General features: G+C 37.2%; 1 protein-coding gene across 6 annotated transcripts in view; it reads left to right on the forward strand.

The window, feature by feature from the left end:
- Positions 1 to 26,850, forward strand: part of LOC106134085 (liprin-alpha-1) — a 167,363-nt gene that overhangs the window by 117,465 nt on the left and 23,048 nt on the right. For 3 of the 6 annotated variants that reach the window (XR_009656973.1, XM_060945476.1, XM_060945480.1), the window contains exons 2-12: positions 10,054 to 10,155; positions 11,991 to 12,155; positions 13,262 to 13,336; positions 14,661 to 14,765; positions 16,857 to 16,925; positions 21,105 to 21,272; positions 22,359 to 22,478; positions 23,481 to 23,621; positions 24,649 to 24,818; positions 25,926 to 26,082; positions 26,636 to 26,755. Coding sequence is in view for 5 of the 6 variants with exons in the window: in XM_060945476.1 (XP_060801459.1) it covers positions 10,054 to 10,155; positions 11,991 to 12,155; positions 13,262 to 13,336; positions 14,661 to 14,765; positions 16,857 to 16,925; positions 21,105 to 21,272; positions 22,359 to 22,478; positions 23,481 to 23,621; positions 24,649 to 24,818; positions 25,926 to 26,082; positions 26,636 to 26,755 (1,392 nt within the window). In the remaining variant the exon portion in view is untranslated. The remainder of the gene's footprint in view (positions 1 to 10,053; positions 10,156 to 11,990; positions 12,156 to 13,261; positions 13,337 to 14,660; positions 14,766 to 16,856; positions 16,926 to 21,104; positions 21,273 to 22,358; positions 22,479 to 23,480; positions 23,622 to 24,648; positions 24,819 to 25,925; positions 26,083 to 26,635; positions 26,756 to 26,850) is intronic. The other 3 variants (XM_060945477.1, XM_060945478.1, XM_060945479.1) reach the window with 3 other exon arrangements.

A 26,850-nucleotide genomic window follows, 5' to 3' on the forward strand; every position in this document is an offset into this window, starting at 1 on the left:
CACTCATAAGCACGAGTTTTTGATAAAGTCGATTCACCGTAAGCCTTCTGTAACATTTTCAGTGACTCCGAACACGATATTCCATTGGCAATGCAAAATTTAAGACAAACTCTTTGTTCGATGTTTTTATCCATTATGAAATTAGCAATACACACTAGATATGATATAACTAAAAATAGCACTGTATTTAATGTAAACAACAGATGCAACTCAAACTCCGCGCCAAAATGGAAAACAGTTGTGCCAATCTAACAAAAACAAAAAAAACAAAAATTTGAATTTGGAACTATAAATAAATAATCCATTCCCGATACTTTTCTGACTGAATGTATGTTCCCAAACATGACGGCCTCTGTGGCGCAGCGGCAGTATGCTTATCTGTGGCACCGGAGGTCCCGGGTTCGAATCCCGGCCAGGGCATGATGAGAAAAGAACTTTTTCTGATTGGCCTGGGTCTTGGATGTTTATTTATATAAGTATTTATTATAAAATATAGTATCGTTGGGTTAGTATCTCGTAACACAAGTCTCGAACTTACTTCGAGGTTAACTCAATCAGTGGAATTTGTCCCGTGTATATTTATTTATATCATTTATTTGTTTCTCACAGAGTAGGGATAGCCTATAGTCAAACCAGATTGCTTAGTGGTTTAATGATGGAATATTAATTGTTGGACTAGATTTTTACCCAGGCATCGTCTCCCAGTAAGAATGTGGACCGAATGAAGAACATGGCTTCCTTGCTTTTTACGCCACGACTTCGTTTAGCCAATCAGCAGCAAGTAGATTCGCACTGAATAATCTTTTCATTTTCGAAATTCAAAAATTCATATAATCACGTCTATGTATATTTTGGGAGGTAGACAGAGCCAGCAGTTTTGCGGAAAAGCGCTAGAGATCTGAAATTTGCAAAATGTTGCTTAGGATGTTACAATTATACAACGCTGTTACTAAAAATGAATAATTTTTCTTGTCTACTTTATCAGAACGGGCTAGAAGAGTGTCATTACGACCGCCGCACGAACGGTTAACTTTACAAAACTAAACGCCGGGAAATCTCATTACCATCATTATTTGCAATAGCGTAACAGCAGACCAAGCAAAATGGCGGCCCGTGTAATTTGCGGCACCTTACACTTTATAACAAAACGCTGTCTGCGCGCGAAAATGCTGAAGTACTACGCGCCAATTACGAAGATAGTTTACAGTTAGTACTAAAACCATTCATGAATGCCTTTGGTAAAGCCCTTTATAATTCGTTTTTACTTGTGTTGACATAAAGTCGGTTGGGCGTTTTGTATTGTATCTGCATTAATTATTTATTTTTACATAAATAAATAATTATATTTACAGGACAAATTACACAGATTGAGTTAGCCTCGAAGTAAGTTCGAGACTTGTGTTACGATATATAAGCTCAACGATACTATATTTTATAATAAATACTTATATAGATAAACATCCAAGACCCAGGCCAATCAGAAAAAGTTATTTTCTCATCATGCCCTGGCCAGAATTCGAACCCGGGACCAGCACAAGCGTATTACCGCTGCGCCACAGAGGCCGTCAGACATACATATATACGTACATACATAAAGTCACGTCTATATCCCTTGCAGAGTAGACAGAGCCAACAGTCTTGAAAAGACTGATAGGCCACATTCAGCTATTTGGCATAATGATAGAATTGGGATTCAAATAGTGACAATTTGCATAAATACAGATAAATACATAATAATTCCCGAAACCGCTGAGCTGGCATGAAGAGAGTTATGAATGTGGATGAAGCGAAGGAAGTGTACAGAGATCGTGGCAAGTGGAAAGAGATAGTCTGTGCCTACCCCTCCGGGAAAGAGGCGTGATTTTATGTATGTATGTATGCATAATAATTAACTAACTAACGAGATTTTTGAAACTATCAATATCTCGTTTCATCACTTGTGACTTTTGAATATTTGGTTCGTAAACCACGCCAATTACCACGACCCGCTCCCCGGGGACATCAGGGATTGGTCCTTTGGAAGGCGGGGAAAAAATAAATTGGACGAATGTCAGTCAGTGCTGAGATTTCCGCGCTGTTTATATCCGGACAAATTCGCGGGTAGCTATTTATAGGAAATACTTTAGGACCTACATATCACGTCTTTAATTCTTACGATGTTAGGCGAGTGACGAGATTTGCAGGCTGTGTTAAATTGGATGGTCTTTAATGATCTTTAACTACAGTGAAAACGTAACGAGTTGTCGATGGAAACAGACATTGAATTTGATATTTTATATTCACGCAAAATGTCGTATGATGATCTTACATGAGTTTCATTTTAAAAAAAAGTATTTATGCACGTTTAAATAAATAAATTAATAAGTATATATATACTATATATATATTTTGCATCGTAAAAACTTCAAAATAACTTTTCGGTCCTAAATTTTATAGATTGATAAGAATTACGAAAAAAAACGATCACTATAACAACAATATAAATATAGTGGTTGGAACAGTTTTTTTATATGTCAGTGAACATTATATCAAGACAAGGTGCTGTCGATTTTTTATTTGTAAAGTTTGATATAATACATATTTTTAATGCTTAATTCGTGGCCAAGACGAAAAACATTTGTGTGATAGATACTTAAACTTAGTGATGAGACGTAGCACTAGCTACTCGTTTGAGTGATAGAAACTGAAAACGAGTGATGAAACGTCACACTGCCGTGATGAAAAGGCACAGTAATACATGCATGCTGTCGTGATATGACGTCTGAACTTGACGTGTGTTCGCAATGCAGCGCGGCGCGGGCGCTATGAAAGTATTAATATTTATCATTCACTAGCTGTGCCCGCGACTTCGTCCGCGTGGAATAGTTATTTTGGGCATTATTGAAGCCCTCAAGGATGAATAAATTTCCCCGGATTTTTTCACATTTTCCATTATTTCTTCGCTCCTAATTGTTGCAGCGTGATGTTATATAGCCTAAAGCATTCCTCGATAAATGGTCAATGCGACAATAATTTTTGAATTCGAACCAAGTAGTTTCTGAGATTAGCGCGGTCCAACAAACAAACTCTTCAGCTTTATAATATTAGTATAGATTTGTTAAATGCGTACAATAAAGCGTGACAAAGTGCACAAAAGTCACGTGTGATAGATATAACTGACATTCAGTGATGAAACGTCGCACTATGACGTGACGTGACGTGTTGTGTGAACGTGATGCGCGCGCGCGATGCAGCGCGGCGTGGGCGCGTGCGCATGGCTCGGCACGCCCTGCGCGCGCAAGAACGGAGCCGTTTGCACGTGCCGTGTGCACACTGCTTTGTTGCAGGTAATTGTTGTATAAGAGAAATGTCTTGCAAATACCTACCCTCATTTTCCCAATACAGGATTGTGGTCAAAGGTATATTTATGTGATATTTATTTGGATGGATGGAATACGATTATAAGATTTTTTTGTTATTTTGTGAGAAAGGTGAATGTTCTTCAACTTGTTTGTTTCTGTAAGTAACTTCTTTGTTTCTTACTCATATTATACTTTTTATTTGAAATGATTTGAATGAAATGATTTTATTTGGTTATATAAGAATTCCTTGCCTACCTAATACTTTAAGAACACTACTACCGTTGTATTATTGGCGTAAATAAATAAATCTATTGCTAAGAGAGCTATATATAGCCAGATAGGTTAGGACGCAGTAAAAAGAAGTATAGTAAAATTAGATATGAGAAATTAGTGATGAAGATATCCGTATTCATTATAAAGTTAGTTATTTTAATGAATTTAGAATTAATGTTTTGTTAAATAAAGGCTATTTCTGTTAATATTTCTTAATTGCATCTTTGGACAAATTAAATTCTAGATCTTAACCAAATATAAATTACAATAGAAAACAAATTATCATATCGCCAATGACAGATAAATGCAAAATCGTAATTATCGAATTGTCAACTTTCACAAAACCGTTGTTAATTTTAACCTAAGTTTGACTATCGATATCGATTAAAAAGCGATCATTGTATTCCTCTTGTTTTCTTTACCATTCGGAAATGAAAATCGGTTACAGAGGTAGCGATCGCGCGCGGCGTCGCCTGCCCTCTAATTTAAACAACTGACGGTGACTGTGCTTGTTTAAGGAAATTGGATTCTGTGTTATGTTTGATTTCGGGAAATAAGTAAGTTACAACGCGGTTTTAATGAAAATCTCGTTTCTGATTACATCACTCGTTTGTTTCTTCGTGTTATGGTGAAGTAGAACTTTGATTTTCGTGTAAATTTAGCGTGTATGTGTGAAAGACAGATGAAAATATTATTTGTATTACTAAATATACACGAAATCATATACACACCAAATTACAAAATACTTGCATACATACATAAATATGGTCACGTCTATATCCCTTGTGGGGTAGACAGAGCCAACAGTCTTAAAAAGACTGATAGGCCACGTTCAGCTGTTTGGCTTAATGATAGAATTGAGATTTAAATAGTGACAGGTTGCTAGCCCATCGCCTAAAAAAGAATCCCAAGTTTGTAAGCCTATCCCTTAGTCGCCTTTTACGACATCCATGGGATAGAGAAAGAGTGGTCCTAATCTTTTTTCTATTGGTGCCGGGAACCATACGGCTATGCCAGGAGCAAATAGCATTTAACGACTTTATTTCTCGGTTTTAAATAAATTAAACTTGGTAAGTACACCAATATCGCCTGTTATTTTAATTCCCTTTGTCTATGTTAGAAACAATGTGTTTCCTACAAAGAATACCTTCCCCCCATTGTGATCGTTTCATTCGTGTGTTAATGAAACTATCTATCGTTCACGATCTTGTAAATATTCGATTAATAGGTCGCTCACTGAAAGGATTCTAATGAAATTCCACGATGACCGGGCCTTTGTGTATGTGGGGCGACTGTCAAGATCTTCACATGCTGTATATATATATACTAACGACCCGTCCCGGCTTCGCACGGATTTAACATTATTGATTTTCATATGAACTTTTACCTCCCATTTTAATATCTAAGGGGTTGATTTTTGAAAATAAAAATGCTATGGTAATACGCTGTTTGTTTGTTGAAATATTAAAAAAGAATAGGACCACTTCCATCTCTTTCCCATGGATGCCGTAAAAGGCTAAAGGGTAGGGTCATAAGCATGAGATTGTTCGTATAGGCGTTGGCTAGCAATCTGTCACTATTTGAATCTCATTTCTAGGCCCATACAGCTGAACGTGGCCTATCAGCTTTTAAAGACTGCTGGCTCTGTCTACCCCACAAGGGATACAGACGCGATTAATATAGATGGATAGATGGTTAAAACGCTGGTTTTTAACTATACGCATGCCAAATTTCATTCGAATCGGTTCAGCAGTTGACCTGTGAAAGCGGAACAGACAAGACTTTCGCATTTATGAAGTTATGTAGATGAAGCGAAGGAAGTATGCAGAGATCGTGGCAAGTGGAAAGATGTAGTCTCTGCCTACCCCTCCGGGAAAGAGGCGTGATTTTATGTATGTATGTGTGTATGAAGTTATGACGTGACCTGTATTATGGTGGCTGTACGTTTGTAACGTCACCGATACTGAAGCGTTATCATGATCACGTTAGTTATAAGTAACGAGACCATTTTTTTTTTTGCGTCAAAGCGGGACCCTTCCGGAATTTTGTATATAAGTAAATAAAAAAATATAAGTACTATATACTTAATATATAAGTTAATTATAAATAATTATCTATACATATAATAAAACAGTAAAAACATTTTGTCTGTACATTTAATATTTTTGACTGACTGTTCTCGTCAGCGAGATTTGAGTGCAATGTTGATATAAAATAAGTATAAAAATTTGGTTTGTTTGCAAAAGCGGGACATTTTTGCTCTCGCTGGGGACAGCGGGACAGACAGCCTGAAAGCGGGACAATCCCGCCGAAAGCGGGACGTATGGTCACTTTAGTTATAAGTAATACGTAACGTTGTAATGATTTTTCCTTAATTTAAATAGACAAAAACGTTTTTTTAGACCTTTCTAGTATTTTATCAATTTCTAATTTTTATTTATAAAATAAAAGGTATCCCTCACAAATCGATTCTGTGCAATGATTGATTGGAATGGAAATTCGAAGTAAGAAAAAGGGACAGATACAAATAATATTTTTTTTTTCTCTTGGTAGCGTGTTTTGATGTTCAACTCATTTGTAAACATATACCGTTTCTATTTGTGAGGACCTATAATTGCCATCAGTGTAACTATTATCTTATTTACTATTATAGTGTTGTTGTTTGTTGCTGTTGGTCTTCTTAAGACAATAAAATAAAATAATTAAAAGCACAGAGTGTCTTCGTCCTGCCAGGGGCAACAGATCGACTTCTTATAGAATCCAACAGATTGTTTTCACTTAGTGAGTTGAAGCCTTCGCTCTTAAAGGCGGCCCTTCGGGAAATCGCGGCGGCTACACGGGTCATTCGTTTGTACGGTATAAAATGTTTATATTCTCGAAAGCTTTAGTCATGAGTAAGTGCCGTGTGGTTCCCGGCACCAATACAAAAAGGAATAGGACGACTCCCCATCTCTTTCCCATGGATGTCGTGAAAGGCGACTAAGGCTTACAAACTTGGGATTCTTCTTTATGCGATGATGGGCTAGCAACCTGTCACTGTTTGAATCTCCATTCCATCATTAAGCCTAATAGCTGAACGTGGCCATTCAGTCTTTTCAAGACTGTTGGCTCTGTCTACCCCGCAAGAGATATAGACGTGACCACATGTATGAGTAAGGATTAGAGGCACATAAAAAGTGTCAAAAGTCCCTTAAATGGATTTTAGTAGACGTAGGCACTTATTCAATCAAATCAAATATTTTATTATTTATTATAGTAAATACATACATATATATAGTCACGTCTATATCCCCTACGGGGTAGACAGAGCCAACACTCCCGAAAAGACTGAATGGCCACGTTCAGCTGCTCGGCTTAATGATGGAATTGAGAACCAAATAGTGACAGGTTGCTAGCCCATCGCCTAAAAAAAGGATCGCAATTTTATAAGTCTATTCCCTAGTCTCCTTTTACGACATCCATGGGAAAGAGATGGAGTGGTCCTATCTTTTTTGTATTGGTGCCGGGAACCACATAGTAAATACATAACATATGTACGAGTAGTTAAGATTATGAGAGACGGGTGTCTGAACTAAGCAGGTTGTTAACCTGTTACTATTAAAATTTCATCATAAAACCATATAGCTTAACGTGTCCTTTCATTATTTTTTATACTTGGCTCTGTCTGCCCCGCATAGACGATGATTTCAAAGAGAAAACTTATGGATCTTTCATTAAACGTTTATTTTTGCCTAATGAAATGAAACAGATTGTGAATTGTACCTTCGTCCTTGCGACGCGGCCCTGACAGATCCCGAGGGAAATCGACGGGGCTACGTTTGTCTGTACGCGATGAAAGGGAAGTTTATACGCTTGTTTGAGAGGTTTGTTATGGAATGAATGTTACAGTATTAAGGTTACTCGTCTGCAATATCATATACATACTTAAAAAGGAGACTCTCAATCGAATAAATTACTAAAAGTATGTATGTGGTGTATGTGCCGTGTGGTTCCCGGCACCAATAAAAAAAAGAATAGCACCCTCCATCTCGTTCCCATGGATGTTGTAAAAGGTGGCTAAGGGATAGGCTTATAAACTGGGGATTCTTTTTTTAGGCGATGGGCTAGCAACCTGTCACTATTTAAATCTCAATTCCATCATAAAGCCGAGCAGCTGAACGTGGCCATTCAGTCTTTTCGGGACTGTTGGCTCTGTCTACCCCGCAAGGTATATAGACGTGATTATATGTATGTATGTGTGTGTATAATAAGCAATATATGTGGAACTAGCTTCCGCCCGCGAATCCGTTCGCGCGGATATCGGTCTTCGCGTGGATGGTTTGTTTCTCCATTTTGAGTAACTCTGACAATGACATCTAATAATTATCTATTGGATCCAAATACGGCTAGTATATGTGGAATGTTTTTGTGTAAACGATCCAAAAAAAGGCTTCCGGGAAAGAGGCGTGATTTTATGTATGTATGTATGTATAAATTCAGCGCAGCATTAACCAAGTCTCGGGCAGTCTTCACCAATGAGGCTATAAAAAAAGTATCAAGGTGGCAAGCGGAAAGGTATAGTTTCTGTCTCTCTCCAGAAAAATAGGTTAGGTGTAGGTATGTAAGTACATAAAAAATACATAACACAAAAAACAGTCCAATAAACAAGACGTCATAGCAACAGATATGTCAGATAAGGTTGAAACAATTATTGGCGATAGCGGACAACGCCGCGGGCGGTTGCTAGTCTGCCGCCGACTCCCCACTGGTTCAATGGTCAAGTGATGGCAGGGGTGGGTAACAGTTTTAATTGCGTAATTGTTGTTTGGTAGATAAGTTCATAGCGGACTAGAATCAGGCACGTCCTTGCGAAAGGTCAGGTCAGGTCATGAGTACACGAGACCTCTTGCAGAAAGGGAGTTGTGAAAGTGGATGAAACGAAAGTTGTATTCAGGGATCGTGGCAAGTGGATTAATGTAGTATCTGCCTTCCCCTCTGGGAAAGAGGTGTTATGTTTGACGTGTATGTATGTGACTATAGAAATTGGAATAATGTGTTTTAAATTACCAGTTAATGGAAACGAATATTTTTGAGGTTTTTATCATCTCAATTGTAATTTTATAGGTGAAATTTCTCAATTTATACTTAAAACTTGGCAAAGTTTATTAGGTTCTGCCGTGCGATTCCAGGCATCAATACAAAAAAGAATAGGACCACTCCATCTCTTTCCCATGGATGTCGTAAAATACGACTGAGGGATAGGCTTATAAACTTTGGATTCTTATTTAATACGATAGGCTAGCAACCTGTCACTGTTTGAATCTCAATTCTATCATTAAGCCAAATAGCTGAACGTGATCCATCAGTCTTTTCAAGACTGTTGGCTACCTACCCCACAAGTCTACCCCACAAAGGATATAGACGTAACCATATGTATGTATGTACCTATGTTATGGGACATTTCACAACGTCACACTGGCGCCTAACGTGAGGCCACTGTTATGTTTAGTAATACAATTAGTAAAGCAAGATTGAAACAGATTGTATAAAAAAGAATCTCAATTTTAGAAGTCGGTTAATAAGGAAAAATTAACGTAATTAACAGGGATTGTAAACAATTCCGATCTTTAAAGAGGCAGTAAATGCTCATCGTAGCCATTAACTTAATTTCTAAAACAGGTTAATTATAAATCCCTTTGTGCCGTGGTTTAACAACCTTATCATTGTTTTATGTAATTTTGTGAAAATTTTTGCTTTATTTAATTCTCTGCTGTTTTTTTTATTATTAACTAGCTGTGCCCGTGACTTCATCCGCGTGGAATAGTAATTTTGGGCATCATTGAAGCCCTCAAGGATGAAAAATTTTCTCCGTTTTTTTTTCCATTTTCCATTATTCTTGCTCTTTATAGTTGCAGCGTGATGTTATATAGCCTAAAGCCTTCCTCGATAAATGGTCGAACGCATAAAGAATTTTTTAATCCGAACCAGTAGTTCCTGAGATTAGCGCGTTCAAACAAGCAAACTCTTCAGCTTTATAATATTAGTATAGATAGATAGAATGAAATTTTCACCTATGACTGTGTTTTTCTTAAAGAATAGAATAGATTTATTCTCAAAATTGTATACGAGGTATCACTTATTGAGGTCACATAACTTAAACAACTATTAGTATCCAATTTTGTCGAAATTTGAAATGTAAAGGTTTTTACTGTATGCGCACTATAAAAAAAATGTTAAATATAATGAAAAACTGATAGCATGACAATTTACGATATAAGTACATTTCCTTTGGACTATCTGCACGTTCACTTTTGCCTTGATAAGCCCAAGTCAAGTATGAGGTAAAGAATTACAAATTGCATCGCAAAAAAAAAGATTTGGCGGATCGCAAGGAAAAAACAATTTGTTCTGATATAACCTTTTCTGACTATCAACTGAAATATCATTCCCTTTGTTACAGGAGTTTGCGACCCTCACGAAGGAGTTGAACCAGGCCCGGGAACAGCTGTTGGAAAGAGAAGAGGAGATATCCGAGCTCAAAGCGGAAAGAAACAATACCAGGGTAAGTTTGTATAAATATGTATGTAGTAAAAAGCAACTATGGTATATTTTTATAAACTGGGGAATCTTTTTTTAGGCGATGGACTAGCAACCTTTCACTATTTGACTCTCAATTCTATCATTAAAGCATGCCAGCTGAACGTGGCCTATCAGTCATTTCAAGACTGTTGGCTCTGTCTACCTCGCAAGGGATATAGATGTGACTATATGTATGGATGTATGTCCAATTCTACCAAATCCACAGTAATACAAGAAGTGGTCCTGTCATAGGCTGTGCTCTTGCCAAAAACGCTTGTCGATCTAAAAGTCCCAATTATTACCCCGTCGTTTCCTCCAAACGGTCATTACGGTTATAGATATGTGGGAGTCGTGAAAGGAAATCCCAAGGAAATTACAACGGGGGTGTCACGGTTCCGGCTCGGGAGAGATACGTCAAAACGGGATCGGCAAAAAGGACATAAGTCGTTTACGCTCTTTGATATAAAAACATATTGATCGCAGATCATAGAAAATGTATTTGAGAATGTACTAATTATGGGAGTTCAGATAAACGATGAAACCTTTCAAAAAAAAGGAAATGAATGAATGATTTATTATGCATTGAATGAGTCATAATACAGTTGTTACAAGGAAGGAAGTGGCTTCATTTGGCTTGCCTTCGGGTGGCTACTCACATCAAAATATCTCACTGTCAACACACTCTCTGACAGTCACTATCGTATACATAAATAAAATGAAAAATGTCTTATTTCTCAAAATACGAGTAACGTCGCAACATTTTCAGCTCAAAACATTTTCAGATTTTTAATCAAGATTATTTAAACTATTTTGAACCCGAGTCCGTAGTAATCTACATTATAACCATTTGCATCAACATTTTGCTCTCGAGTTTAATCATGAGTTGTATTATCGAACAGGGTCAAACACGTCTAGACTTGTACTTGAATTATTCAAGTAAATAAGCTAAGTTAGACCAGCCATAATGGGAGCATTTTGGTGACAGGGCGCAGACTGAATAAATCATACAAACTAGAGGTTGCCCTCTGACTTTTCTTTCACTTTGTGTAATATTTCAACGCGAGTTCCAAGGCTAAATAAATAAATATATACAGGACAAATTACACAGATTGAGTTCGCCTCGAAGTAAGTTCGAGACTTGTATTACGAGATACTAACTATACGATACCATATTTTATAATAAATACTTATATAGATAAACATCCAAGACCCAGGCCAATCAGAAAAAGTTCTTTTCTCATCATGCCCTCACCGGGATTCGAACCCGGGACCTTCGGTGTCACAGACAAGCGTAGGTACTACCACTGCGCTACAGAGGCCGTCAAAGGCTATATCAATCGTTAAAATATTTATTTATTAAATATATTTCTATCTACAAGTTTGCAAGGACTTTTTACATATTCTGATCGGACCGGTTTGGCATCATTCACCGATTGGTCTGACACCCGGCTGCTGGCTCTGCCTACCCCGCAAGGGCTATAGACGTGAATGTATGATTGCATTTCTGTCATAAAAGCATTTGTGCTAGAGACGACATAATACTTTCTTCTCTCTGTAAGAATTATAGTCGCAAAGTTACGTTATTCACTACGAGAGACGGAAGGAGAAAATAGGAGTAAAATAATCAGTTTAAAAGTACTATATACCTAATTAAAATAAAATGCAAAATATTTTACAATAAATAGTCTTTTCAAGATCGTTGGCTCTGTCTACCCCGCAAGGGATATAGACGTGACCATATGTATGTATTTCCTTCTCTCCATTTACACACATCATAACTACAACATATTTTTTTAAACTATCTATTTCAATTTACAGCTTCTCCTAGAGCATCTAGAATGTCTGGTGTCGCGCCACGAGCGGTCACTGCGCATGACCGTGGTGAAACGCCAGGCGGCCGCGCAGTCCGGGGTCTCCTCCGAAGTAGAGGTCCTGAAGGCGCTGAAGAGCCTTTTCGAGCATCACAAAGCTCTGGACGAGAAGGTATGAAATTATATATCTCCCATTATCATACATATGTGCGTGTGGTTCCCGGCACAGTGCCGTGTGGTTCCCGGCACTAATACAAAAAAGAATGAGAACACTCCATCTCTTTCCCATGGATGTCGTAAAAGGCGACTAAGGGATAGGCTTACAAACTTGGGATTCTTTTTTTGGGCGATGGGCTAGCAACCTGTCACTATTTGAATCTCAATTCTAGCATTAAGCCAAACAGCTGAACGTGGCCATTTAGTCTTTTCAAGACTGTTGGCTCTGTCTACCCTGCGAAGGGATATAGACGTGACCATGTGTATGTATGTATGTATCATATATATGTGTAATGCAAATGAAAACTGTTGTTTCGATTAGTTTCACATTTAAAGGTTACAGTGCCGTGTCGTATGGTTTCCGGCACTTAAGAATAGAGCCACTTCATATATTTTCCATGGATGTCGTAAACGGCGACTAAGAGATAGGCTTATAAGTTTGGGATTCCACTTTTAGGCGATGGATTAGCAATATGTCACTATTTGAATTTCAATTCAATCATAAAGCCATACAACTGATTCAGAAGTCTTTTCAAGACTGATGGCCATGTCTACCCCGCAAGGGATATAGACGTGACTGTATGTATGTATGTTTAAAGGCACTAGCTAGCTGCAATGTTTTCGTCCTCTTCTGGTTTATTTACGTAGGTACTATAAATAGTAAGATGAACGTCTTTCTAGCTGTTCCGATATTTTTACATGCTGTGAAAATGCTTTGACAATGAGTTAATTAACAGACCGTTGACTTGTTGCTAGTGTGCTACTTTAGTCCTCCTTCTGTCGCCCTCTACGACCCCCACAAGTAGAGATGGAGTAATCTCGTTCTACTCATGTTTTTCCTTATAGAATAGAACACAGTAGATTTATTTTCAAAATTTGGTACAAGGTATCACATATTGACGTCACATCACTTAAATCTAATTAGAACTACTTCCAAAGCGAATGTGAAGAAGAAGCGGCGGAACAAACCACACTGCAGCATTTTCACCGGACGTCAATTTACAAATATAGATATCTTTGAATCTAATTCGTGGAACTAACTTTTAACTTTAAATGTTCCAGGTCCGGGAGCGGTTACGTGTAGCGTTAGAGAGGAACACGGCGTTGGAAGAAGAATTAGCGCTTACCAAAGAAGAAGTAAGTTATTCATATCATTATCAATCTTTGATGCAAGATTCAGGCGGATGTTTCTTAATATTATTAGACATATATACATGTAATTCATTTATTTGATTTGCTACAATATTATTACGATACTCTGTCTGTTCCGCTTTCACGAAGAAACCGCTGAACCGATTAGAATTAAATTTGGTATGCACATAGTAAAAGACTAATCAAATAAATAAAAAAATAAGACATTTTTTTTCGGACATCAGCCCCTAATATACTAAATGGTGGGTGAAAGTTCGTATGAAAATCAATAATGATACCCATGCGAAGTCGAGGCGGGTCGCTTCCATTTATAAAAATATCAACTTTTGTGAAATTGAGCCTTGGCCAAGGTCTTTTAAAACGAAATAATCCGTTTAATTCTGTTTGCGTGAGAAGTTTCGAGAAATCCTTCATTAATACACCACACTTCGATAACGTACCTATAAAAAAATCATAATATTTTTTTTTATTATAAAATTTTTTTTCATACTTGATCGAAAACACCACATAAGGAAGCTAAAAATTTTTAAATTCTAGACCCAGTGGTGTGGTCTATGCTTTATCCTGTCATTCAGTCAGTTGGTAACGAAATAGTTTTATATATATATGTATGTATATTTTTTTAAAGATGAATTTGCTAATACGTACGCGGTACATCTCTTCGTGCTATATATTATATCAATCTGATAGCTTATCAAAATTGTAATCATTTAGACTAAAATATACTACTTAAATACAGAATTTAAATTATTCATTAATTAGAACAATGAACAGCGATCAGCAAAACAAAGCGCGCTAAATCACCAGTTTTTTGATTGGTACGCGTAATTAGGGCGTTCACATTGAATAGATAATTAATCGGTATTATAATTCTGGAGCCGTGTGCCGTGTGGTTCCCGGCGCCAATACAAAAAAGAATAGGATCACTCCATCTCATGGATAGGACTAAGGGATAGGCTTACAAATTTGGGATTCTTTTTTAGGCGATGGGTTAGCAACCTGTCACTATTTGAATCTCAATTCTACGAGTATCATTAAGCCAAATAGCTGAACGTGGTCATTCAGTCTTTTCAAGACTGTTGGCTCTGTCTATCTCGCAAGGGATATAGATGTGACCATATGTATGTATGTAATTCTGGAGTTATCTTCAATTGACAAAATCTCACTTGCAAAAATTTTTCAATATCTTTTTATATGATGGTATTTCGTAATTACCAGGTGTAGTAATGTTAAAAAAATTAGAGTTCTATTATTAGAGTTATATATATATGTGTATGACGATTCTTATGTGTGTGTGTGTGTGCAACAGTTACAGCAGTACAAATCGTCCGGGCCGGAGGGCGACAAGCCGAAGGAGAACGGCACCGTGTCCACGGGGTCGCCGGAGCAGAACGGCGAGCAACAACAGCCTAAGGTAATGTCGATGATTAAAATGCACTTGATTGTCTATGGTTAGTGCTGGAAGGAAGCGAGAGATTTCATATGTGGAACATGCAATTTTAAATTCCCTTCGATTCAAAATTTCGAATTCCGAATAAGCCTATTTCTCAATAGACGTTTGGTGTAAATGGAAAATTCTTATTTTAAAATCATTTTTATAGCTACAGTGAACGAAGGATTATTATTGGAAAAAAATGTCATTATTTATTTTAATTCAGTCTTCGTAAATATAAGATGAATAACATAATAAAGTTCTATGAAAGTGTACAAATAAATTAAAATGTAAAAAAAAATTTAAAAACTTTTGGTATACAGGAATTTTGTAATTATATGAATTTTATAAATATTAACTTTTTAAAATGAAATCTCTTCCTTCGCCGGACAATCTAGGATTACATTCCAAAGTACCTCTTACTATCTAATAGTGGAGCTAGGAAATATATAATATATCACATTTACCACTTTACACTGTACAAATGTATTATTGATTTGACACACTCTGAACCGTTCCAAGTGCATTTACTAATTCCTGTTTTTGCTCATAAAAAAAAAACAAAGCAACCTTCTTTTGAAAAAAAGAATAAACTAAATAAATATAAAAAAAAGCTATTCCAATTTCAAAATTTCAATTTTAATTTGAAATTCAGCATACGAATAAGTCTGAATTCTTTGCAATATTCAGTCGAATGGACTCTGGTAGCTGGTACACTTGTCGATATAGTTCCTAACTCGATATCCTTTCGCGATGACAAGTTTTATTGCATTTAGTATCGCCTTTGGGCGCCGTCGGAAGCGAGCATTCAATGATAGACTCGGCGTAGATTGCGAGAACTTTTCTGTGCGACTGTACTTGCAATAAGATGTTTTGTTGTTGTTTTATTTTGAATTTAGAAGTGTTAGTAAATTAATGGATTAGTACAAAAAGACCTAAAGATTGATTATATTCTTTTAAGATCGAACCCGGTATACTAGTTTAAAAAAAAACCTTTAATAAGCAGTTTTTGATATAATAAACTTAAAGTACATATTATATACCTCTCTATAATAACAATTATTCTTAACTCTAATATCTCTAACACTTCCGAATGTAGTATCAAATTATTTACCGCTCACATATAAAACTTTAATAAAAAAAGGATTTTCTTTAATAAAAATAAACATTATTCCTCGATTGTGTGAATTACAAATCATTAAAAAAGATTACACATTAAAAAAAAGTACACAATTCACATTGTACTTACATACATACGAAACAAACTAAAACGTCATAACAAGTCGCAATTATAGAGCCTTTTGGATGTTTTGATGTTGAACAGAATGTTGTATGATTTTTATACTATTTGGTTTTACTCGATTTTACACAATGTCTTTGTCGACTTTTTGTCACTAGATGGCGCTGTTTTAATTTTAGTTTCTCGCCACTGTCAATTGGTACATTTCTGACATTCTGATTTCAAAAATGGTGAGAAAATTCATATATTTTGATCAATGGTATTGCTGGATTGGATATGAGAGACTATTTATTATAAGAGATAGTTGGAATATACCAAAATTTTATGAAAAGGGGTTATAGAAATCGAAATAATAATTATATCAAAGTAATTATTTCGACTTATGACACGACTTGCACATTCAGACAACTGGATATGTAAACATGATCGGTTCAATACTGGTTAGGTTTACCTGCAAAGGTTGTAGAGGTCAGATGGAAGTCGCTTCGTGTTAAAACCCGACTAACCCAATCCATGGTCAAAGGCACTTCCAGGCTCCTCTCCAGATTGATGAGGCTGCAACCGGGACTAAAGCCAGGAGGAAGATTTTTTTTTTCTGACTTCTAGATAGCTCAAGATACACCCCACTACTCCATATATCCTGATTAAATTGTCTTCCCTCCAAAGCCACTTTTTATCTGTAATCTATCTTATTTATTTTTATTACATATTTCTTTTATTTTGTGCTATCGCGTTTTATGAAATCGGATAAAACCAAAATTGTTTTTAATATGTTTTGCCAACAAACTAGCATAGTAGTTGTTTAATGTGTTTATTTTCGATGGCGGTCGCAGGAGAGTACTTGTAACGGCGACACGGACAGCAAGAGAGTCACAGAACTACATAACACGATCGCCAAACAGGTTAGCACACCAACGCCATGTTGTCGCAAGTAACCAATGGGGGCAACTTGTTTTCGCGGGTGTACGAAGATGTTTCTCGTGTACTTGTAATATGTATACTTACTTATGTTTGTTTAGTTTGTCATCAGCAGAGATCGGAATAGGTAGATTGATTTTATGTACTTGCATCATGAATTACCATAGAAAGCATAACATGGATAAGCCTCTTTTCCGGGATTCCATTTCAGTACTTACAGTAAATTACATTGTCCGCGGGTAACATAGGACTACAATTTACGTGAACGAAGTCGGGGGAAAACAGCTACCACTAATATATTCTTAATAATTTACAAATCCCGCAATCCCGGACGGAGGCATGTCCATATTGATATATACGTTTCAGTTCATTGACCCCAATTCAATCTACCTATTTCCGATCTTTAGTCATCAGGCAATGATATCTTAACAATTTTGTAGGGACAAGAGTTTTTATTATTGTTGCTCATATAGGGGGAAGTCCCGTAACGCCGGACGGCACCTAGCGCCGGACACTCGTACTATTCAAGCGAGTACAAATCAGTTCGATTCAAAATAAAAGTGAAAGGGGTGCTGGGGCATACAGGTACAAGATCACGCGCCGCGCCTCGCCAGCGACGCACACGGCCGCGGCAGGAGTAACCATTTGCTGTTTTAGGCTCGAAATCACGGCGTCACCTAAATATCAATGTAAGTAATTCTAGTATATTTATGCATTTACATTTGAGTGGTATTCAAAGATAAAATCAGTACTCGATTGTTATCCGTAAAATGGTAGAATATTATTACATCTTTTAAACAATTTTAGTAGGTACCATCTAATGAACGAAAATGTGTGTCCCTTAGCACCGGACACTAAGTCGTTCCTTAGTGCCGGACAGTAAACATATTGATATTTCTTGTAAGAAATTACGTATTTTATTCTAATTATTTAATTTTGTTTTAGAGTATAGAAGAAAGAAGATAGTTAAAATGGAAGAGAAGAAAAAGAAAGGATCCTGGGATCCACAGAGCTTACAAACTGCTATTGATAAGGTTATGTCAAATGAACTGAGTGTAAGACAAGCTGCAATGCGATACAATATTCCTAAAAGCACTATACATTAAATAAAGGCCCTAATTCGAGAAAAAGTAACAATGAAACCAAAGTTAGGTAGATTCACTAACACCTTCTTAGCAGAGTATGAAGAAGTCTTGGTGGACCACATTAAAGATTTATCGAATAGATGCATGCCGCTCATGAAAAAGAAGTTTCTAAAATTAGCATACGACTTAGCTGAAGTCATGAAGATTCCTCATCGATTTCATAAAGAAAAAGGCAGTGCTGATAAATAAAAAATAAAAGTCGCAATAAAAAAATACGATTTTATGAAAAGGCATTCTGACATTTCGTTGAGAACACCGGAATCGACAAGCATGATGTGCCCCGTAGGATTTAACAAACCACGAGTGGATCTCTTCTACGACAACCTTGAAAAGCTGATGAAACAGTACAACATTCACACCCTCAAGAATTTATAACTGTGATGAAACTGGTGTCAGTTGCGTGCACAAATATTCGTCCGGTACTAGGTGCCACTTTTTAAAATTATGTTTTTTGTTACCAAAGTTTGTTTGATAGTATTAATTATTTTTTAGCAGAGGTTGCATTTTTGTTAAATTAATTTGATTTCTAACTTTGTTATCTAATATAAGTCATAATTTTATAAACATTCCTTAAATATTTTATGTTTTATTTTGAAATAACCTTAGGTGTCCGCCACTGGGGGACTTCCCCCTACACTTTGTTGTCATGTAGGTACTTAATTACTCGTGTCTAACTTTACGTACATTAGTTTCATTGCTAACAGATACTCGTCTGGTTAGAGAACAAACTGGGGAAATTTGCATAAAACCTTGAAGACTTGTGTTACAATGATCCAATATGGGTTAGTTTCCTCTGCTAGTTGGCGAAGGTATGACGGGGTTCGCTTCCTGTCAAAACCTGACTTCCGATCCACTCCAGATACGTAGTCGTAGTCACATTTGGCCCCTGGGGACCGAAGATAAGACTGGTCTTATCTTCTGGTAATTGAAATCGCAAATCGTCACCAGTTATGACCAGTTACGTATATGATGTCACCAGATGTTAACAGATATTTTGTTTAATTTTAGATAAATTTTAGTGTACATATTGAATTTTTACATATTGAAGCCACAAGCCACTTGAAACACCATAACTACTCCCCGAGTATAAGACAAATCAAATTGAAAATTTCTCGAATTTTCTCGTTCGAACCGAACGGACCAATCAGAAGCTTGCATTGCACGATCGTGTCGCCATCTGCCGCATACATTGTAACGTCATAGTTTTGTTGAGCATCGCCATTGGTACATTGTTATTAACAATATCTAGTGTAAATATTTTAAATTGTACTATACGGGGATGTTCACAGGGTTTGAAATAAAATGCGATTAAAGTCTTTGTTATGTTGACCCAATTTTTTGCCTTTAAAATTCTTTTGGAAATTTAAGGTTGAGAAAAATGAGAATAATTACATGGAACATGAACATATGCATGTCATTTCTATCATAATTTTAATTAAAATATTTGCACTAAATCTGGAATTGGAATTGTGGGTATTCGTAAGATCGACTCCCAAAAATCCGCTTAAAATTTTTCTTATGAAATAAACGTTAAATTGTAAATTGATTTTTGGAGTCCTCAATATTTAACTGTATGCAGGTATAATTAAAACGCTTTATGTCAATAATATAATGTAAAAGCATAGTATCTAAAAGATTTATAAGTATTTTATTCCAGCTGTAGTAATTACAGTACCCAAGCTAAATCTACAGTTACACATGTTAGCAATTTGCCGTGCGGTTCCCGGCACCAATGTAAAGAAAAGGTCCATCCCATCCCCCCATAACATTCCCATGGATGTCGTAAAGGGCGACTAATGGATAGGGTTATAAACTTGGGATTCATCTTTTATGCGATGGGCTAGCAACATGTCAGTATTTGAATCTCAATTCTATCATAAAGCTTAAAGGCTGAATCATCAGTCTTTCAAGCTTTGTCTACCCCGCAAGGGATATATGAATTAATGTTTTCAAATGAGTGCCATGTGCATTCTATTTCGCCGGGCACTGTACTAGCTGTAAGTAATCAGTTGCTTGTTCGTTTTAGTTCTAAACACGTATGTATATAATAGACGCTTGTAAATTCTATATAAAGGTTATAATTGCTTGGGCCTGGTATTTGGAAAAAGTGATTATGCCAACAACCGTTATAAAGTCTTCAACGCCTTTAACTATATGACCCAATTCCCGGGTTCGAATCCCAACCAGGGCATGATGAGAAACGAACTTTCTCTGACTGGCCTGGGTCTTGGATCTATGTATATTAGTATTTATTCTAAAATATAGTATCGTTGAGTTAGTATCTCGTAAAACAAGTTTCAAACTTACTTCGAGGCTAACTCAATCTGTGTATTTGTCCCGTATCTATTTATTATTTATTTATGTTTCTCCTCTTGGATTTCACGGGTCTATACACCCCGGATTTTTGAGAGGCTTACGTGGGGATATAAATCTAGAGGCCCTTTGGAGAAGTTGATGTTATGTTGTTCTCCTGCTATTATTATTATATTAAACATATGTAGATTAGCACCTAATCAGGCTTTATTGACCACACTAACATCATTCACCGCCATCGGGCACTAACACACATCCATATCTCGGAAACCACTCACACCATGGTATCAGGATATTAACATAGCTATAACAGCCGGCGCATAAGTTGAACCAAAATGGGTGGCGGTTTGCGTAAAGGGGTTTTTCAGGAAATTTGATAAAGATAATATTTCTTTTTTTCTGTATCTTTTCCGTTCCGATGGAGAGTTATCATGAGACATATTGTCATAACAAAATTCTTGAAACCATCACCCCTTTAGCGCGGCACATTTGCCAACTTACGCGCTGGATTTTTTTCAAGTAATTACATTGTAATTGTCAAAGTGATCGTTTGCTCACATCTCAAAATAGAGAGTTCTTAAACAAAAACCAATTTAAAAGCCTAGATTTGATAGCAAACCTATTTGAAACAAATTTGTAACAGTTAAAATTTTCATCTTAATTTTTTTTAAATATACAGAATCATTTAAAACACTTTGTATACAGTCAGCAGAACTCAGCTCGTGGCAACGAAGAGTCGCCGAGCTGAACAACAAGGTGTCAGAGCTGGAAGAGAGACTCGGCAAGGGAGAGAAGGAGTTGGCGAAGAAGCAGGACGAGTGCGCGAAACTGCAGAGAGATCTGAGAGAGAACGTCGCCCAGAAGGAGGATCAGGTAAATTGTCTAGTCAATGTTCGAGTCGTGTGGGTCCCGGCACTTACAAAAAAGAATAGGACCACTCCATCTCTTTCCCATGGATGTCGTAAAAGGCGACTAAGGGATAGGCTTATAAACTTGGGATTCTTCTTTCAGGCGGATGGGCTAGCAACCTGTCACTATTTGAATCTCAATTCTATCATTAAGCCAAATAGCTGAATGTGGCCATTTAGTCTTCAAGACTGTTGGCTCTGTATACCCCGCATGGGATATGGACGTGACCATATGTATGTATGTATGTTCGAGTTGAGCTAAGAGATGAGTGGGTAGATATGAAGCAGATCGAATGCGTTGAAATATAACGAGATTTGAAGAGAGACGTCGCGCAGAAAGAGGATAAGGTAGGAGAAATTGTGTATTTAGTGTTAAAACAGTTTATGAGGGCGAAAATCTCATAGAAAAGAAGAAGACTGAGAAGCAAGACAATTAAATTTGAGGGAAAATGTTATCGAAAAGAAAGTGAACCAAGCAAATAAGCAAGTATATTTAACAATTGACTTGTATAAGTAATAACTCGGATATGTGTGCAGGGAGAAGAACAATCCATAATACATACATACATACATAAAAATCAAGCCTCTTTCGCGGAGGCGTAGGCAGAGTCTACCTCTAATCCATAATTTTCGTTAAAAAAAAGGCTACCACCCTATATTAACTTTAGAAGCCACGGAAGATAAATATTCCTGTCGTGGGCCTACTGGAAGAAATTTCTCTAGAAATGAAAGTGCCCTTGTACTAAATATCTCTTTAATTTAATATTTTTTTCTAATATTTTACTTGATGTACATAAATATATAAATAAATAAAATATACAAATAAATAAACGGCTAGCAACCTGTCACTATTTGAATCTCAATTCTCTCTAAAAGCCATTTGGCTTTAGGATACAATTTAGCTCAACGTGGTCTATCAGTCTTAAAAATACTGTTGGCTCTGTCTACCCCGCAAGGGATATAGACGTGATTATATGTATGTATGTATAAATAAATAATAATAATAAAATATCTCTACATGTATACTGACTCATTACTGTTGTCATTTCAGGAGGAGCGGATAGCGACCCTAGAAAAGAGATACCTGAATGCGCAGAGGGAATCCACCTCGCTGCACGACCTCAACGAGAAACTGGAACAGGAGTTGCAGCACAAACAGGCCCAACTCAAGGTATGATAGAGGCGAGGTCGTCGACCGTATAAATAATAAATAAATATACACCGTGCCGTGTGGTTCCCGGCACCAATATGAAAAAAAAAGGAATAGGATCACTCCATCTCATTTCCCATGGATGTCGTAAGAGGCGACTAAGGGACAGGCTTATAATCTTGGAATTATTATTTTAGGCGATGGGCTTGCAACCTGTCACTATTTGAATCTCAATTCTATAATAAAGCCAAACAGCTGAATGTGGCCAATCAGTCTCTTCAAGATTGTTGGCTCTGTCTACCCCGAAAGGGACAAAGACGTGACTATATGAATGAATAAATATATACGGGACAAATTATACAGATTGAGTTAGCCTCGAAGTAAGTACGAGACTTGTGTTACGAGATACTGACTCAACGATACTATATTTTATAATAAATACTTATATAGATAAACATCCAAGACCCAGGCCAATCAGAGAAAGTTCGTTTCTCATCATGCCCTGGCCGGGATCGAACCCGGGACCTCCGGTGCCATAGAGGCCGTCAAATGTCCGAGCGAGTTCTGTATTGCCTGAAATAGTTGGGTAACATCTTTCAATCGTTTCAAATCGTCGTTCAATGTTTCATCTTTCGTAGTTCAATGTCTATAAACGCTGTTAGAGGTTAGAGCTATTGACGTTTTTAAAAGTCACAATAAATGAAAAAAAAAAAAAAAAGTCGTCATGGCGTCGATGTAGCGATAATGTGCAACACGAAGACGCTCGAAAGATGAAAAGTATGGGGAAGCTCTTAGAGTTGAGTAACACGGGTCATAGTCCTTGGTGGGTATCGCCGTAACTGCCATTTTAGCTTATCGAGAGCGATAAGTTTGTATGGAAAAATGAAAATAAGCATTATGTAGGTTTGGGCCTAAAACAGAGAGAAATTTTCATCATGCAATCAAGGCTTATTTTATCTTTATCGCAAACATATATACTTTTTAGACTATTATTTGTCATGACATTGTAAATACCATTCGCAGTTGCAAGAGGAGAAGATTGCGGCCATTGAAGAGAAGTTGGAACTGTCCATGCAGAAATTGGCGCAGATGTCGTCTCTGCCAGAGATGGAGGAGCAGTTGAAGGCCAGAATGGAGGCCCTGAACCAGGTGGGTGGCAAGGACGTAAGTGGGTTGCGATTATTCACTTCATTTTATATTGATACATATTTATTTATTTATGCTTTATTGTAACAATTACAATTTGTAAAGTACAATAGGCGGACTAAATGCTAATAGCATTATCTAACAGTCTACCATTGGGTTAAGCGGAGAACCTTTGTGTGGGTGATAATAATAATTTATAACAAAGTCTTGTAAAGACTGACGGGCCACGTTCAGCTGTTTGGCTTTAAGATGGAATTGGGATTCAAATAGTGACAGGTGACTAGCCCATCGCCTAAAAGAAGAATCCCAAGTTTATAAGCCTACTCCTTAGTCGCCTTTTACGATATCTATGGTAGAGGGATGGAGTGGTCCTATTCTTTTTTCTATTGGTGCCGGGCACATATATATTTTATATTGATAGCTATTTTTGATCGTTCAATTATTTTTCTACATGGCCAGTTCAAGAAAGGTTTGGTGATTAGTTAGACTGAAACCATTGGAAAAAGACTTGAGCAAAAACCTGATGCGGATGGCAAATACTACCAAATGAATTGAAAGAATGAAAATCTTTTGACTTCGTTTGCATAAAGATTGTTTGAAAAAACCTATTTGTGCCCAAGTTAAAACTATTAAGTGCTTATTTTAAAAATTTGAACACTGTTTTAATACGTTGTTTAATATTATTTTTATTAGTTTAAGACTCATTGTAAGTGAAATTAATTATTTATGAGTCAAATCGAAAAGATGTTTAAACGTATAACCAGAAGTTTGAAAGGCGATCTTTTTGCGTCGCCCAATGAGAGAAATGGACAAATATTCGGGTCTCGTTCTCGTCTTACGCCTTATATCATTCTCCTCTTGTATCACGCATATACCTTACCATGGTTTCTCATTAGTTTCTCGTTCAAATTGTATCAAGACAGGGAGAGGGATTCAAAGTGTTTTGGTCGTAGACCGTTCACCATGAGAGAAAGAGAGAGAAACATTAACTCTATTTGTGTGTGTGTGTGTGTAAAGTGGTGATAGCAAGAAGGGTTTCCGTTAGGCGCAGGAGCGGCACGGCTCGGCCGAGGACCGCATCCAGCGGCTGGAGGCCAGCGTGGACGACAAGAACGCCGAGCTGCTGCGCCTCAACCAGCGCCTGCGCATGAACGAGGAGCACAACACCCGGCTGTCCGCCACCGTTGACAAGCTGCTTTCAGAGAGCAATGACAGGTAGCTTCATTTTAAAAAAATTAATTTATATACATAGACAAAAGACCTAGACGAACGTATCTTGATCAAATTAAGGACGATCTGGTAAAGGGTCAGGTCAAAAGTACCCGAAACCGCCGAGCTTGCATGAAGAGAGTTATGAATGTGGATGAAGCGAAGGAAGTATGCAGAGATCGTGGCAAGTGGAAAGAGGTAGTCTCTGCCTACCCCTCCGGGAAAGAGGCGTGATTTTATGTATGTATGTATATACAAAAGAATATGCAGGAGCATATATTGATGACCTCTGGTGCAGCGGTAGTGCCCTTGTCCCAGTTGGTCCCGAGTTCGAATCTCGGCCAGGACATGATGAGAAACGAACTTTCTGTGATTGGTCTGGGTCTTAGATGTTTGTCTTTATAAGTTTTTATTATTTAGTGTCGTTGAGTTAGTATCTCGTAACACAAGTCTCGGAACTTACTTTGAGGCCAACTCAAGCTGTGTAATTTCACACTAGATGCATATCTTGCTCTCAAAACATAAAATCACGTCATCTTGAATAGATACCATAGAGAGAGCACTACAAACAATGTTCTCAACAGTTAATTGTCTATTACATACAACTTGCGGCTTCAATAACCGCCAGTTATGATCGTTACACAAGAGTTTCTATCAAAATCAAGTGCATCGTGAATAAGCTTTTTGTCCGCCGAACCTGTTTCAATCTTGTCTTACTACACGTCATAGTGGGCCCCACGTTGGGCGCCACTGTGACGTTGTGAAATGTCTCATAACATACATACATATGGTCATGACTATATCCCTTGTGGGGTAGACTTGTGGTGTAGGTAGTCAACAGTCTTGAAAAGACTGATAGGCCTCGTTCAGCTATTTGGCTTAATGATAGAATTGAGATTCAAACAGTGACAGGTCGCTAGCCCATCGGCTAAAAAAAGAATCCCAAGTTTGTAAGCCTATCCCTTAGTCGCCTTTTACGACATCCATGGGAAAGAGATGGAGTAGTCCTGTTCTTTTTTGTATTAGTGCCGGGAACCTCACGGCACCTACAATGATACCCCATTATAATGAATAATAATTTTTTTTATTTTCATTTAAATAATCAATTTCCAGATTACAAGTTCACCTTAAAGAACGGATGCACGCTCTAGACGAGAAGAACGCGTTGACCCAAGAATTGGAGAAGACGAGGAAGTACGCGGAGGAGCTGATGGCCGAGAAACAGGAGATCCTCAAGGAGTTGGCCAAGTGGAGAATGGAGACTGAACAGGTATGTTGTAGACATCATCATTTCATCACAATTCAAATTTTGAATTGTGTTCCCGTATGCCGTGTGGTTCCCGACACCAATACAAAAAAAAAGAATAGAACCACTCCATCTCATTCCCATGGATGTCGTAAAAGGCGACTAAGGGATAGGCTTACAAACTTGGGATTCTTTTTTAGGCGATGGGCTAGCAACCTGTCACTATTTGAAACTCAATTATATCATTAAGCCAAATAGCTGAACGTGGTCATTTAGTCTTCAAGATTGTTGGCTCTGTCTACCCCGCAAGGGATATAGACGTGACCATATGTATGTATGTATGTACAATGTGCATTCGTCCACGATTTAGATTTAAGAGATCTATATACGTAAATTGACGTCCGGTGAAAATGCTGCAGTGTAGTTTGCTCCGCCGCTTCTTCTACACATACATGCGCTTTGGAAGCGTTAGTAGTTATAATTAGATTTAAGTGATGTGACGTCAATAAGGTGATACCTTGTATTCAATTTTGAAAATAAATCTATTCTATTCTATATATATATTATTTTATTTCAGTTAAAACGACAGATGTTGGAACAAGAAATCGCTTTCAACATTCAGCAAACGGATGCGTTGACGCGATCGCTATCGCCGGCCGCTCACCAACCGGCTAACGTCGGCCTATTCCAGCCCAAAGTGAGTACCCACTGTTTTAATTTATTTATTTCATTCTTGCATACACACATATAATCACGTTTATAAGAAGTGGATGCAGTGAATGTAGCTATAAA

Source organism: Amyelois transitella, chromosome 8 (genome assembly GCF_032362555.1).
Source record: "Amyelois transitella isolate CPQ chromosome 8, ilAmyTran1.1, whole genome shotgun sequence".
In the NCBI taxonomy this organism is placed as follows: Eukaryota; Metazoa; Arthropoda; class Insecta; order Lepidoptera; family Pyralidae; genus Amyelois; species Amyelois transitella.